Here is a 15,854-nt window from a genome sequence, read left to right on the forward strand (position 1 = left end):
TGAGGACCGGGGACGGGCGGGAGGTTGGGGGGGGTGGGGAGTGCGGTGAGGGTAGCCGAGGCCCGGGGCTTCGGCCGGCTCCGTGGTGGCCTCCCGTCCGTCCAGGTACGGTGTTTAAGCTGGCAAAAAGCGGCGGTCGCGGCCAAGGCCTTTCCTTGGCGAGAGGCCGGCAGCTCTCTACTGCTTCTTGGCCCGACGGCGCCTCGGCCTTTCGTAAGCCGCGGTACCTAAGGGGAATCGAGACAAAGTTGGAACTGCTCCATCCCCGGGTGGATATCGGCATCAGTCAACGGTCCAGTCCGGTCCGAGAGCGGGGGTCAACAGGTCAGGTCCGATGCAGATTATTCTGACCTATCTGGCTCTTTTAATTTGGTCTAGTTAGTATTATGGATAGGGACTGGTTTGATCTATCGGGTCATTGGGACTCGCCAGGCCCTTGGGTCTGGTGTAGTCAATCTTACAGGCAAACCTGGGGTGGTTCGCACTGTGGGCTCAGCAGGTGAACCCAGCTTTGTCTGCCCGAGACCACGTACAGGATTCTGGCTCTGGGGTGAAGGAGCTCTGTAAACCTTTGTGCTCCGAGGAGGGAACAGACTCATTGTGAAACTGTCTAAATTATACAGACCTTGTTTTTTATTTATTTTTCATTCGGGGACGTGGGCTTCGCAGGTTGAGTCAGCCTTTAATTGCCAATTCCTACCATTGCAGTGGTGAGCTGCCTTGAACTGCTGCAGTCCTTGAGGTGTGTCTGGTTCCTTGAGGTGCCCACAGAGCTGTTTGGGAGGGCGTTCCAGGATTTTGACCCAGTTGCAGAGAAGGAACAGCAACATATTTCCAAGTCAAGATGGTATATGACTTGGAGGGTCACTTCCAGGAGGTGGTGTTCCCTGTGCTTTTCCCTCCCTTGTCCTCTTGGCTGATTGAGGTGGTGGGTTTGGTAGGTGCTATCTAAGGAATCTTGAGAATTGCTGCAATGCATTTTGTAGGGTATGAACTGCTGCTATTGTGTGTTGGTGGTGAAGTGACTTAGATAGTTGTAGATGGGTAGTTTATCAAATGGGTTGTACGTCCTGTGTGATATTAAGCTTCTGAAGTCTCTGAAGCAGCACTCATCCAGGCAAATGGAGAGTGTTGCATTAAACTCCTGACGTGAGCCTTCTTGATGATGGACAGGCCTTAGGGAGTTAGGAAGGGAGTTACTTGGGCAGAAGTACCCAGGAGGTTGTTTGATTGCCCAGTATTTACTTGCACTGAGCTTGCGTGTTTTACCTTTTCAGTCATTTCCTCGCCACTGTGAGGAGAGCAGAAGTGGGACAGTGATGGCCACCGTAAATGGGACATCAGCGGTCTCCTCCGTTCAGCCTATCACCATCAAGGAAGAGCCTGGTATGGTCTGGTGCTTCCATTTTCTAATTAGAGCATAGAGTAATTTTCCAAGTAATGACCAGGATGAGGATTGGATGGAGGAGTAGGACAGGTAGACTTTTACCTTGGATTGGGGGGGGGGGGTCCTTAACCAGAGGGTATAAGGTTTAAGATGAGATGGGCAAAATGTAAAGGAAATCTGAGGGGTAACTTTTTCACCCAGAGGATGGTGGGTATATGGAACAAACTGCTAGGGGAAGTGGTAGAGACAGGTACATTACAACACTGAAAAGGTATTTGAACAGATACTTGGACCGGAAACAACTAGAGGGACTCCACCATCCAGGTCATGTTCTCTTCTTGCTGCTGCCATTAACAAAGAGGTATAGGACCCTTAGGTTCCACACCATCATGCTTACGAACAGTTAGAACTCTTCAATTATCAGGCTCCTGAACCAGAGCATATAAATTCACTCACTTCAGCACTGATCTGATTCCACAACCTATGGATTCCCTTTCAAGGACTCTACAATTCATGGTTTTGATATTATTATTTGTTATTATTATGCTAGAAGGTGATAAATGAAGCAAGGTGGGTGGGAGAGGTAAGGGGCTGGAAAAGAAGAAATCTGATTGGAGAGGAGAGTGGACCAAGGGAGGAAGGGCACCTTGTTTTTCTGTTTTGTATTTGCACAGTTTGTTGTCTTTTGCACCTTGGTTGTTTGCTCATCTTTGATTGTGTGCAGTTTTTCATTGATGCTGTTGTGTTTCTTTGTATCTACTGTGAATGCCCGCATGGAAATGAATCTTTGCGTAGAATATGGTGACATATACATACTTTGAACTTTGAATAGGGGCCAAATGCAGGCAAGTGAGATAAAACATCATGATCAGCATGGACAAGTTGGACTGAAAGGCCCTTTTCTGTGCTGTAGAATTCTGTGGTATGGTTTAGATACCAAGCTTTCAAATCACAGGATAGGGAACCTGGGGGTGCAAGAGTCTTGGGTCTGACGCTGGCAAATTCAGGAGTAGTTGTTGCCATGTAGTCATTTGGTTCCTTGACCAGCTTCAGTTGACTCAGCATCGAACTGACTTTGCTGCAATGGACTCATTTTTGGAGACTCTGCAGTTCAAAGTCTCAGTATTATCTGTTTACTTTTATTTGTATGATTTGTTCTTTTTCACAGATTGTATGTTTATCAGTCTTTGGTGTGAGTCGTTTTCTGGGGATTCTATTGTGTTTCTTTGTGGTTGCCTGCAAGAAGATGAATCTCAAGATTGTATATGGTATACATACTTTGATAATAAATATATTTGAACATTGAAATTGAAAACCAGGTTACATCTGTTGAATGTGATTCCACAGGTTATGGTATATCTAATATCTGTTCAGGGTTGAGATGAGGGGAAATTTCATTATTCAAAGAGCTGTGAATCTTTGGAACTGTCTCCCCTCAAGGGTTCAGGAGACCCAATGACTGAACATTATTCAGGGCTGGGATTAATAGATCATGTAGGAACATAGAACAGCCCAGGAAAGGGAGCTAGAGGAAGTTGATTCATCATCACCTTATTGAATGACAGAATACATTTGTTGGCAGGAAGTGTAAATATTCCAAGTAATAAAAACGACAGATTGATTAAGAGCCAGGCAGAGCAACCATGACTCCTGTTGCCTGCCAATTTATTTTGCCTTCCCATGCCCCCTCTAATCTCTCTGTCTGTTACAGTGAAGCCCAAGGTAAATTTGGGTCAAAGCAAGCAAATGTTGCTAGCTTAAATTGGCATCTTGGTCAGTATAGACAGGTTGAGCCGAAGGCCCTGTTTCCTTGCTGTATTGCCCTGTGACTCTGTAACTTGAACAATATCTTTGGGCGTGTTGCAGCCTGCAGGACTCGGTAAACTTCTTTAGCTTCACATTACTTACTCGTTTTTTTTCTGTCTTTATAAAGACCAGCCATTTCTGCTTGCCATTCCCCATTTCAGATTCATTTACCACTTGTATATCAAAACATTCAGTAAAATGTGTCATTAAGATTAACGTTCAACCAATGCAACCTAAAGTTAACCTACTGAGGGCAACCCGAAAGTGTTGCCACACATTCCAATGGCAATAAAGGATGCCCATAATGTTCAGCAGAGCAACACAAGACTTCAACTGCAGGACAATAAACAGGCCTCCATCCCTGGAACAGGCCAAGCCACCTCCAGGCTTCCAGCCCTTGGTCCTAGACTCTCAGATGTGCAGACATCAGGTCTCCAACGTCCACCACAGACTCACAGACATGCAACTTCCAGACAAGTTAACTCTGGGGTTTCAGTCTTCTGGCCTCAACCTCTGGACTCACTGACTTCAGTTTTCCACCTTTGACAATTTTAAAATTTATTTGTATGTTCTAGGTTTGTCTTTATGAGCTGGATCATATATCATCCAGACTTGACCATTTAAGCAACATATTTCACAGACAAGGACTATACTGTCCATTCGCTGGTGCCAATATTTCACCCTAAGACAGATATTAATTTTGCTTTACCTACGGCAAGTAGCTGAAAGCCACATCAGATATGATAGACAGACACTTCCGAACATCAAGAAGACAACATTTACTCAGAAAGTGCCACCTTAAGGGAACCCCTGCTTATGCAATCTATGGGACTCTCATTTATTACATTGCCACTACCTTGGAAGCTGCGCCGGAGTTGAGGGAGAAGGGCTGGCGTTCTGGTGAGGCTGAGATGGCATGCTAATCGGCCGCTGCTCCCTAGCATGCTCCTGGCTAACATTCAGTCCCTGGACAATAAGCAGTATGAACTGAGAGCCAGAATCTCCTACCAGTGGGAAACAGAGGAATGTAACGTTTGTGCTTCATGGAGACCTGGCTGACGGAGGAGATACCGGATCATGCCATCGAGCCCTCTGGGTTCTCCCTGTTCCAGGTGGACAGGTCAACAAACCTCTCTGGGAAGAGTAAAGGAGGAGGGGTATGCTTGATGGTCAATAATGCTTGGTGCGACCCCTGGAATGTGCATGCCCTTAAATCCTTTTGTTCCCCGGATCTGGAGTACCTGTGCTGGTGTGTAGACCTTTCTGGCTGCCTAGAGAATTCACGACTCTTATTAGCACACCTGTGTATATTCTGCTGCAGGCTGATACTGACCGGGCTCTCAAGGAACTGTGCGAGACTATCAGCACCCCGGAGACTGCACACTCAGAGGCTGCCTTCATTGTTGCTGGAAACATTAATAGAGTGTCGCTGACTAAAGTCTCTCCAAAGTTTTGTCAACCCATCCAGGTGAGCACACGGAGATAGTGTACTCGACCACTGCTACTCTCTGTTCTGCTATGCTTACAAAGCGCTCCTCCATCTGCCATTTGGAAAGACAGATCACCCCTCCATCTTGCTTCAGCCAATGTACAGGCAGAAGCTGAAACAAGAGGTGGCCATAGTAAAATTGTTCACTGTTGGTCTGACCAACCGGTCCTCCATGCTACCGGACTGCTTTGATTATGTCAACTTGAATGTCTTTCATGATAAGGATATCTCTGAGTTCACAGATGGGGTTACGAGCTTCATCTGGAAATGCATCGAGTATGTTGTACCCCAAAAATCGGTCAGGGTCTATCCAGACCAGAAACGCTGGATCATCAGTTCCATGTGACACAGAGCTTTCACTGCTGGTAACCAACAGGAGCTCAAGAAATGCAGCTATGATTTGCACAGTCATCAAAGCAGTGAAATGACAATACATGGACAAGATCCAGACACAACTCTCCACTGACAACACATGCAGCTTATAGCAAGGTCTGCACACCATCGCAGACTTCACATCACGGCCTCTCTTTCTGATGAGGTGAATCTTTATTAAGCTCAGTTTAATGTCGCCAACACTGAACCCCCCATGGCGGTCAGCCAAAGCAACCTGCACCTTAGTCATCTCTAAGGCTGAAGTACGCAGGCGTTTCAAATGAGTGTACAGTCGCAAGGCTGTGAAATCGGACAGCATCCCAGGGTGGGTACCCAGGATGTGCACACTAGACTGCATTGTTCCTGTGCCTAAAAAGACCAAGGTAGCATGTCTGAACAACTGGCGTCCTGTCACACTCACCTCAATAATAAGCAAATGCTTTGAGAGGCTGGTCAAGGACTGCATCTGCAGCATGTTACCACCCACACTGGACCCCCTACAGTTCACCTACTGACACAACCGATCGACAGATGATGCAACAGCCACAGCTCTACACTACGCCCTTACATTATCTGCAGATAAAGGATGCTTATGTGAGAATGCTGTTCTTGGACTACAGTTCAACATTCAACACCATAATTTCATCCAGGCTTGACAAGAAGATCAGAGACTTAAGTCTTCACCCTGCCTTGTGCAGCTGGATCCTGGACTTCCTGTCAGGTTGTCGGCAGGTGGTTAGAGTGGGCTCCCTCATCTCTGACCCTCAACACAGGAGACCCTCAGGGCTGTGTCCTAAGCCCCCTCCTTTAGTCTCTGTATACCCATGGCTGTGTCGCCACCTACAGCTCCAATCTGCTAATAAAATTTACTGACAATACTACTTTAATTGTCTTTATATCAAATAATAACGAGGCAGCACCCTGACACAGTGGTGTCAAGAAAACTATCTCTCCCTCAATGTTGCAAGAACAAAGTAGCTGGTTGTGGTCTACAGGAAGAATGGAGACAGGCTAGCCCCTCTTGACATCAATGGATCTGGGGTTGAGAGGGTGAACAGCTTTAAGTTCCTCAGCTTAAACGTCTCGAGGATCTCACATGTTCTGTACATACTGGCTGTGTAGTGATAAAAGCACAACAGTGCCTCTTCCACCTGTTACGAACCCCGTAACTGGGTCACTTCCAGCAAAGATAGAGACATCCGTTGAAGTCTGATGATACTATTTTTAACAGTATTTATTAGTACAAAATAATATCAATGCAAATATACAGATAATATACGTCATCAATACTAAATCTAAAAATGCGGGTATAATAATAATAAGAAATAAGCTCTATCGTTGTTTAGGGGATAATGTATTGTCCGATGGAAATATAAAGTTTACTGCAGTTCCACAAGCTGCTGTCTTTTGGTTTTCGCTGTATTGCACTTTGTTGGAGAGAGAGAGATCATGGGAACATTTACCGCTACGGGTTTTTCCAACCTTTATGATTTCGATTCGTCAGGTGTCTTGTTGTCATGGCCGTTCAGTTGTGGCCTCTCCTTTAGCTAAACCATTCTTCTGTGGTGAGCCCGCCACCCAGACAAGGGAGGATGCACACGAGCCCCCACCAGCTTTTGCTATAAAACGCTGTCACGGGATTTCTAGCGTTTCTCCTGGTGCGTCTAAAGGGGTGTTCCCCAGACCTGTCTTTTATCCTTACTCACGGAGTCTTAGATGTCATTCAGGTTGGGATGATGCAATCCCTCAACCAGACCACTCTGGTTGTCCCCTGAGGGGTTTCAATGAATAGTACAGTACTCAATACACAATTCTGTCTCCAAGAGACAATGGCATTTTATCAGTGGTTCTGTTCCGCTGATGTCAGGACACATTCATTGTCATTCAATGTGAATAAATGTGAAGTTATCCACTTTGGAAGCTGGAACAAGAGGGCAGAGTATTGTCTGAACGGTGTCGAGTTAGGTAAGGGAGAAATGCAAAGAGACCTAGGAGTCCTAGTTCACCAGTCAATGAAGGTGAATGAGCAAGTGCAACAGGCAGTGAAGAGGGCAAATGGAATGTTGGCCTTTGTTACAAGGGGAATTGAATACAAGAGCAAGGATGTTCTTTTGCATTTGTACAGGGCCCTGGTGAGACCACACCTGGAATGTTGTGTACAGTTTTGGTCTCCAGGTTTAAGGAAGGACATTCTGGCAATTGAGGAAGTGCAGCGTAGATTCACTAGGTTGATTCCTGGGATGGCAGGGCTGTCTTACGCAGAGAGATTGGAGAGATTGGGCTTGTACACGCTGGAATTGAGGAGATTGAGAGGGGATCTGATTGAAACGTTTAAGATAATTAAAGGATTTGATAGGATTGAGGCAGGAAATATGTTCCAGATGTTGGGAGAGTCCAGTACCAGAGGGCATGGATTGAGAATAAGAGGTCAGTTATTTAAAACAGAGTTGAGGAAGAGCCTCTTCTCCCAGAGAGTTGTGGAGGTGTGGAATGCACTGCCTCGGAAGACGGTGGTGGCCAATTCTCTGGATGCTTTCAAGAAGGAGCTGGATAGATATCTGATGGATAGGGGAATCAAGGGATATGGGGACAAGGCAGGGACTGGGTATTGATAGTGAATGATCAGCCATGATCTCAGAATGGCGGTGCAGACTCAAGGGGCCGAATGGTCTACTTCTGCACCTATTGTCTATTGTCTATTGTCTATTCCAAACCTTGTGTATTCCGGGTGTGTGTCTCTCTCTCTCTCTCTCTCTCTCTCATTTCCTGGATTTCAGACCCAAAATAATAGCGATCTTGCGATTCTCAAAAAGGAGGGAGCGACATTGTACCCTTCGGCCCCTCAGAGTTGCTTCACATTCGCAACACCCCCTTCCTTCTAGGATTTTTGCCACAGGTAAAAATTAATTAATACAGAGTCTTCCAGGATTTCAGAATCTAACACAATACAAAAGAGTTTTTTTTCACTGCAGAGTAATACAGTTACACATTCAATTCAGCATCTAAACAGTTAGCGTTTACATTGTCACTTCCTTTAATATCTTAATATCTTGTACCTCAATAAATACTTGTAGCATCAGACTCCAATTTAATAACCACCTATTTTTATTCATTTTCTTCAGCAAACAAAACTAAAGAGTTGCAATCTTAGCTTACGTGTATATTACAAAAGTTCATGCAAATACTAGTCTTTATTTTGCTTACAATCTTAACAGTCAATCTTCCATGGGGTTGTCTTTATTAGTTACATGCTTCATCGAAATCCCTTAAAACCGGATCCTATTATTTAAAGTGGCATCCTGTCAGCCCTCGCCCCTTTTCCAGTTAACTCCCACGTGGTTAGCTTGTATACCAGTGTGGAATAGGTTTTTGCATGCTCCTTTCATAGGAGTTATTTTATCAACAATGTTTTCCAAACGTAGTCCATTAGCTGAATTTCCACACAATTCTTTATTTTTAAGCAAGTCGTTAGTTTTATCTTCAGGACCCTTCATTCTATTGGCTTTCAGTTTAAAATCTGCAACGGATCCCTCTTTGTCCAAACAGCATTTCAAATTCTGCCTCTTCACAGCATACTCTTGAATAACAATAGTGCATGGGGCACCTTTACATTCCAAATCAACCTGTAATTGATTCGCAGGCACTGTGTTAACAAGCCATTGTCCCTTCAGCCTGGTTACTGCTTCTGACACCAATCCAGACTTTAAATTTTCTTCATTCAATTTAGGAACTACACTTTTCCCTTTCCCTTCAATAATAATATTCACCTCACCACCTTTTACCTCCTCACTAACTTTTAACACACCTTCGAACACAAACAACTGGGAATTCTCACTTCCCACTAGTACCACGGTTAACCCTTTCTTCACTGAACCAAGTCCATCTGACCCACAAGGACTGCATTCCTTTTCAACTGAATCAAATACCTCAGACTTTTTCTGAGTTCCATTACTAGGTTCAGTATCATGTGCAACCACATCTTGAACACACTCAAACGGGACATCTGCCTCTTCCAGGCTTTCAATACCCGTACCCTTTTCAAATTCTAAGTTCCCCTGATCCTCCCAGTCACTCTCTGGGCAACTCCCTTCCGGAGTAAACTCAACCCTGCGGGCTGAAACAACCTCATCTGCCAACCCAGCAGACTCCTTCAAGGTAATGGCATCCTTTTCATCTAGGACTGCCCTCATTTCATTATCGGGAACACCTTTAAAATTTTCAACTTCTTCAAACAGTTCTGTCAAGCCAGACAGATTAGCCATGTCCAACCCTGGACCTTCTAACAGTCTTATCTGTTTCTCATTTTTACTCCGTGCCTCTATAAATTTCCTCCTGGCTAAGGGCAGGTCTACCTCCTCTCCCTTACTCTCTTTCACCTCCCTATTCTCCGTTTTTCCACCCTCTAACCCCGCTTGGTACAGGGTCGGTAAAAACGTCTCAGCCAAATCGATACTGGCCTCTTTCTCAGCTGCCTTTCTCGACATGCTGCGAGTGGTCGCGCATGCGGGATAGATCTTGGAACCTAGGGCGGGTCCTCAACACTTACAGGCTGGCTCGTCAGCTCCATGGCCGACCAAACTTCACCAGCAGCTAAATCGTTACCCAGAAGGATGTCTACGTCAGTTCTCGGAAATTCTGATCGCACCCCTATTTCAACTGGTCCAAATACCGGCTCACAATTTATAATGATCCTATGCAAAGGCACCGCTTCTGTCCCTTTTCCTATACCTCTCAAAGCTACGTCTCCAGTCTTGGGACCAAAATCTAGTACCTTACTGCGAATCAATGACTGCTCAGCTCCAGTGTCCCTCCAGATCCGCACTGGAACTGGGGTTTCTCCCTCTTTCACAGACACGGTTCCTTCTGAAATAAATTTCTCACGCCCCTCTCGTATTCTGTCTACCTGGGGCTTCCTCGTCAATTTACTGACCAACACAATACATCCTGTAGGGACTGCTGCTTTCCCTTTTCCTGTCTCCTTCCTCGGAGCAAGACACTTAGACGCAATATGACTCACCTTTCCACAATTAAAACAGGTCAAGCCAGGACCCCTCCTGCCGTCTTGCCTTTCCTCCTCCTTATTTTTACCACTAGCTCCCGGCTGGATCTCTGTCTCAGCCGGTGGGCTTTCTCTACCGTTCCCACGGTCTTTCTGGTAACTCTTATTCGAGGAAAACTTTGTCCTGTGGGTTAGGGCATATTCATCTGTGAACCTAGCAAATTCGGAAATGGACTTATTCGGCTTCTCATTCAAGTACATCCGGATATCATTCGAAACACAACCTTTAAATTCCTCAATCAGAATTAACTCCCTGAGACGCTGAAAATCTTCTTCCACCATTTCGGCTGCACACCAACGATCCAAGAGCATTTACCCTTCTCATAGGCAAATTCTGCATACGTCTGATTCCACACTTTCTTTAAATTTCTGAACTTTTGTCTATAGGCCTCAGGTACCAATTCATAGGCCTGAAGAATGGCCTCTTTTACTTTCTCATAATTCTCAGACTCCACCTCCATAGACAATGCTGCATATGCCCATTGTGCCTTCCCTTTTAACACACTTTGTAATAACACTACCCACTGATCTCTGGGCCACTTCTGACTCACTGCCACCTTTTCAAAATGCAAGAAATAACTATCAACATCCATCTCCTCAAAGGGAGGTACTAACCTAAACTCCCTACAAACATTAAATCTCTCCTCTTGGTCTGGCCCTTGAGCTCTTCGCTCTTGCCTGAACTTCTCCATGTCCAACTCATGTTGCCTCTGTTTCTCCTTCTCCTCATACTCCCTTTCCTTTTCAACTCTTTCCTTCTCCTTTTCAGCTGCTTCCAGCTGTTTTAACTTAATTTCATGCTCCCCCTGCTTCTCAGCTCTTTCCTGCTCCCTTTTCACCTCTAACTCCTTTAGCTGGAGCTCATGCTCCCTTTGGTTTTCAGCTCTTTCTTTTTCCTTTTTGGCTGCTTCCAGCTGTTTTAACTTAATTTCATGCTCCAACCTTAATTTTTCCAACTCTAACTGAGCCGTCCCACTAGCTGGTACCTTTTCAGGGATATTTTCCAATACCTCAGCCAAAAACACATTCTTCATAATATAATACTGAGTTATGGTCCTCTGCACCTCCTGCTTTTTCATTGACAACCTCACCCCTGCGAGGTTTAGTCTTTTCGCAATATTTATCAAGTCCAACTTTGTGGCAGCCTCTAGCGCCTCCAGGGTCGGGTTTTCTATAAATTCGTCTACGTCCATCTTTGCTGGTTTCCTGTCTGGTTACCCGCGCAACCAGATCCAAGTTTGGACTTAAAAGCCCGGTTCACTGGCCCTCCAATTTGGTATCAAATCTCGAGACGAGGCCCCACATTGTTACAAACCCCGTAACTGGGTCACTTACCAGCAAAGATAGAGATGTGCGTTGAAGTCTGATGATACTATTTTTAACAGTATTTATTAGTAAAAAATACACAAAAATAATATCAATACAAATATACAGATAATATACATCATCAATACTAAATCTAAAAGTGCAGGTATAATAATAATCAATAAGAAATAAGCTCTATCGTTGTCTAGGGAATAATGTATTGTCCGATGGAAATATAAAGTTCACTACAGTTCCACAAGCTGCTATCTTTTGCTTTTTGCTGTGTTGCACTTTGTTGGAGAGAGAGAGAGAGAGATCATGGGAACATTTACCGCTATGGGTTTTTCCAACCTTTATGATTTCGATCCGTCAGGTGTCTTGTTGTCATGGCCGTTCAGTTGTGGCCTCTCCTTTAGCTAAACCGTTCTTCCGTGGTGAGCCTGCCACCCAGACAAGGGAGGATGCACACGAGCCCCCACCAGCTTTCGCTATAAACGCTGTCACGGGATTTCTAGCGTTTCTCCTGGTGCGTCTAAAGGGGTGTTCCCCAGACCCGTCTTTTATCCTTACTCACGGAGTCTTAGATGTCATTCAGGTTGAGATGATGCAATCCCTCAACCAGACCACTCTGGTTGTCCCCTGAGGGGTTTCAATGAATAGTACAGTACTCAATACACAATTCCGTCTCCAAGAGACAATGGCATTTTATCAGTGGTTCCGTTCCGCTGATGTCAGGACACATTCCAAACCTTGTGTATTCTGGATGTCTCTCTCTCATTTCCTGGGTTTCAGACCCGAAATAATAGCGATCTTGCGATTCTCAAAAAGGAGGGGGGTGACTTTATACCCTTCGGCCCTTCAGAGTTGCTTCACATTCGTAACACACCTCAGACAGTTGAAGAAGTTTGGTATGAGTCCCCATATCCTCAGGACTTTCTACAGGGGCACAATTGAGAGCACTCTGACTGGCTGCATCGCTGCCTGGTATGGGAACTGTACTTCCCTCAATCACGGGACTCTGCAGAGAGCGAAGCAGACAGTCCAGCACATCTGTCAGATGTGAACTTCCCATTGTTCAGGACATTTACAGAGAAAGGTGCCTACGAAAAGGGCCCAAGGGATCATTGGGGATCTGAGTCGCCCTAACCACAAACTATTCCATCTGCTACCATCTGGGAAAGCCAAGAACAACAGGCTCTGGGACAGCTTTTTCCACCAGGCCGTCAGACTGATAATTCGCATGGATGCAATTGTATTTTTTGTGCTATATTTACTGTCTATAAATTGCACATTTCGACGGAGACATAACATAAAAAATTTTATTCCTTGTGTATGTGAAGCATGTAAGAAATAAAGTCAATTCAAATTCTCCTTTCTGCTTCTTAGAACAACGTACTCACTGTGTCTCTTTCTCTCTTGGAGACTGCAAATGTTGGAATCTGGAGCAATAGACAAAGTGCAGGAAGAACTCAGTGAATCAGGCAGCATCTGTGGAGGGAAATTATCAGTTTCAGGTTGAGATCCTGTATCTACATCAGATGCAGGATTTCAACTCCTAATAATCCCTCCATAGATGCTGTCTGACCTACTGAATTCCAACAGCATTTTGAGTGCTGGCCTCGCTCTTTCTGTTCTGAAGAAGAATCTTTGTCCTGAAACATTAACTGTTTCTCTCTCCACAGATGCTGCCTGACCTGAGTTTTACTAGTATTTTCTATTTTTATTTCATATTTGCAGTACCTGCAGTTTTTAATTTTTTTTATTTACAGTTGGGGTCAGAGTAGCACTGGGATTGAGAACTCAAGTGTCGGGCTACACTTGGGGCTACACTTGTGGACTGAACAGAGGTGTTCACAGTGAGTGTGTGCATCTGATGGAGTGTGCTGCTCATTGGCTCTGTAATCGTTTCAGATTTATGGAGTAAAGATGACCTGCTGTGGTTGTTGGATCGAATAAAAGGCCTCATTCCCGAGGGAGACTGCATGAAGTACAAGACAACTGAGTCTCACTTCAACTGGGAGAAAGTCGCATTTGGACCCTTCACAGCAGAAATGTGCCGTTTGAAATGGCTGAAACTGGCCTGTGAGGTTAGTCTGCATAAAATGTATAACTGGGAAACTCAAACACAAGGAAATCTGCAGATGCTGGAAATTCAAGCAACACACACAAAATGCTGATGGAGCGCAGCAGGCCAGGCAGCATCTATAGGAAGAAGTACAGTCGACGTTTCGGGCCAAGACCCTTCATCAGGATTAACTGAAAGAAGAGATAGTAAGAGATTTGAAACTGGGAGGAGAAGGGGGAGATGGTGCTCCCCTCCCCCTTTCTTTATCCTTGGGTCTCCCCTCCCATGATCCTCTCCGTTCTCTAGCTGTATATCCCTTTTGCCAATCACCTTTCCAGCTCTTAGCTTCACCCCTCCCCCTCCTGTTTTCTCCTATCATTTCGGATCTCCCCCCCACCCCCCATAACCACTTTCAAATCTCTTACTATTTCTTTCAATTAGTCCAGACGAAGGGTCTTGGCTTGAAACATCGACTGTACTTCTTCCTATAGATGCCGCCTGGCCTGCTGTGTTCCACCAGCATTTTGTGTGTGTAACTGGGGAAATTCATATGGCCAGCTGTTTAGGGTTTCAGTGGGAGAGCATTGTGAAAACAGTGACGCAGTGAGGTTTGTTAGTGCTATCAAGAGGCTGTCTGGCAGTGGGGAGGGAGCTAAAGCAATAGTTTAGCAGGTGACAGGATAGAGGAGAAGGTAGGGGTTAGGCAAAGTAAGACAAACAGGGCCAGGGAAATGAACACAAAGAAGTTGATAGGCTGCAGTGTGTTTATTTCAGTACAAGTGGTACTAGCCAGGTGAACAGAGCATGGAACTATGATGTCGCAGCCATAACAGAGACTTACTTGAGAGAGAAGGGGGACTGGTAGCTCAACATTTCTGGGTTCTGATGTTTCAGATGAGATAGAGAGGGATGTGAAAGAGGTGGCGTTGCATTACTAATCAGGGAACATGTCACAACTGCACTCAGAGAGGATATCCTGCAGGGTTTATCCTCTGAAGCATGAAGGTAGAGCTTAAAAATAAGAAAGGTGCAATCACTGTGATGGGGTTATACTATAGGCTGCCAAATGGGCAGCAGGAAGTAAAGGAATGGCTATTTAGAGATTATGAAAAGATGTAAAAGCAACAGAGATATTTAAGTAAGTGACTTTAACTTCCCCAATACTGACTAAGAGCCTCATGGTTCAAGAGGCTGAGATAAGACAGTATTTGTTAGGTGTATCCAAGAGTTCAGCTAAAGAAAGGGGGAATACTGGACCTTGTACTGGAAATGAGATTGGTGATGATTGGAAATGAGATGGTTGTGGTTTCAGTGGGAGAGCATTTTGGGAACTGTGAACAGTAAATTTTAAAATAGTTATGAATAAGGCTTAACCTGGACCTTGGGGTGCAGGGGAGAAGGGAAAGGGAGTGCTAAATTGGGGAAGACAAATTGCATCATTATTGGGCAGGAGCAAGGGAGGGTAAATTGGGAGCAGCTGTTAATGGGCAAGTCCACATACGACGTGGAAGTCTTTTAAAAACCAGCTGATCAAAATTCAGTGCCAGCATGTTCCAATAACGACGAAAGATGAAGCTGGCAAAGTTCAGGAACCTTGGCTGGTGAGACATGTTGTAAATTTAATCAAAAAAGAAAAAGATATGCATAACGTGTGCAGGATTAAGGAAAATCCCAAACTATTTTATATGAACCTTTAAAAATAAGAGAGTATCTAGGGAGAGAGTAGGACCACTTAGTAGAATTAATATAATGATGATGCTATTAGGCAGGAACTTAGAAGTGTAAATTGAGAATAGATGTACTCAAGCAAATACATAACAGAAATGTGGGAATTATTTAGGGAGCATTTGCATGGGGTTCTAGGTAGGTTTGTCCCACTGAGGCAGGGAAATGATGGTAGGGTGTACACTACCCTAATGATAGGTTGACAAGAAATGTGGAACATCTAGTCAAGAAGAAGAAAGAAGCATATTTAAGCAAGGATCAGATGGCTTTTGAGAGTTATAAGATATCCAGAAAAGAACTTATGAAAGGAATAAGGAGAGCGAGAAAGGAACACGAGAAGGCAATGAATAGTAGAATTAAGGAAAACCCCAAGGTGTTATACACATAAGTGAAGAACAGAATGATGACTAAAGTGAGAGCAGGACCGATCATGGATAAAGAGGAAACATGAGCCTGGAAGCAGGGAAGGTCCATAATGAACACTTTGCTTCAGTTTTTATTGCACCTATGCATGCATGCACTTGTGCAGATGACAATAAACTTGACTTTGACTTTGCCAGCCCTCCCCCAAATCTGTTTTCCCCAATTATGTCACCCCTTTACCTATGTGCCAAGGAATAACCCCAGCTGTAAATGTGAGGTGTTG

At 44.7% G+C, this 15,854-nt stretch overlaps 1 protein-coding gene across 8 annotated transcripts in view; it reads left to right on the forward strand.

Moving 5' to 3' along the window:
• The window catches only part of LOC132398656 (nucleolar transcription factor 1-like), an 81,464-nt gene that overhangs the window by 662 nt on the left and 64,948 nt on the right, over positions 1-15,854 (forward strand). For 4 of the 8 annotated variants that reach the window (XM_059978412.1, XM_059978385.1, XM_059978395.1 and 1 more), the window contains exons 2-3: positions 1,278-1,386; positions 13,330-13,505. In XM_059978412.1, the coding sequence (XP_059834395.1) occupies positions 1,278-1,386; positions 13,330-13,505 (285 nt within the window). Of the gene's footprint in view, positions 1-10; positions 330-1,277; positions 1,387-4,514; positions 4,662-13,329; positions 13,506-15,854 lie in introns of those variants that run through there. The other 4 variants (XM_059978427.1, XM_059978422.1, XM_059978431.1 and 1 more) reach the window with 4 other exon arrangements.

This window comes from Hypanus sabinus, chromosome 1, assembly GCF_030144855.1.
Source record: "Hypanus sabinus isolate sHypSab1 chromosome 1, sHypSab1.hap1, whole genome shotgun sequence".
Lineage (NCBI taxonomy): Eukaryota > Metazoa > Chordata > Chondrichthyes > Myliobatiformes > Dasyatidae > Hypanus > Hypanus sabinus.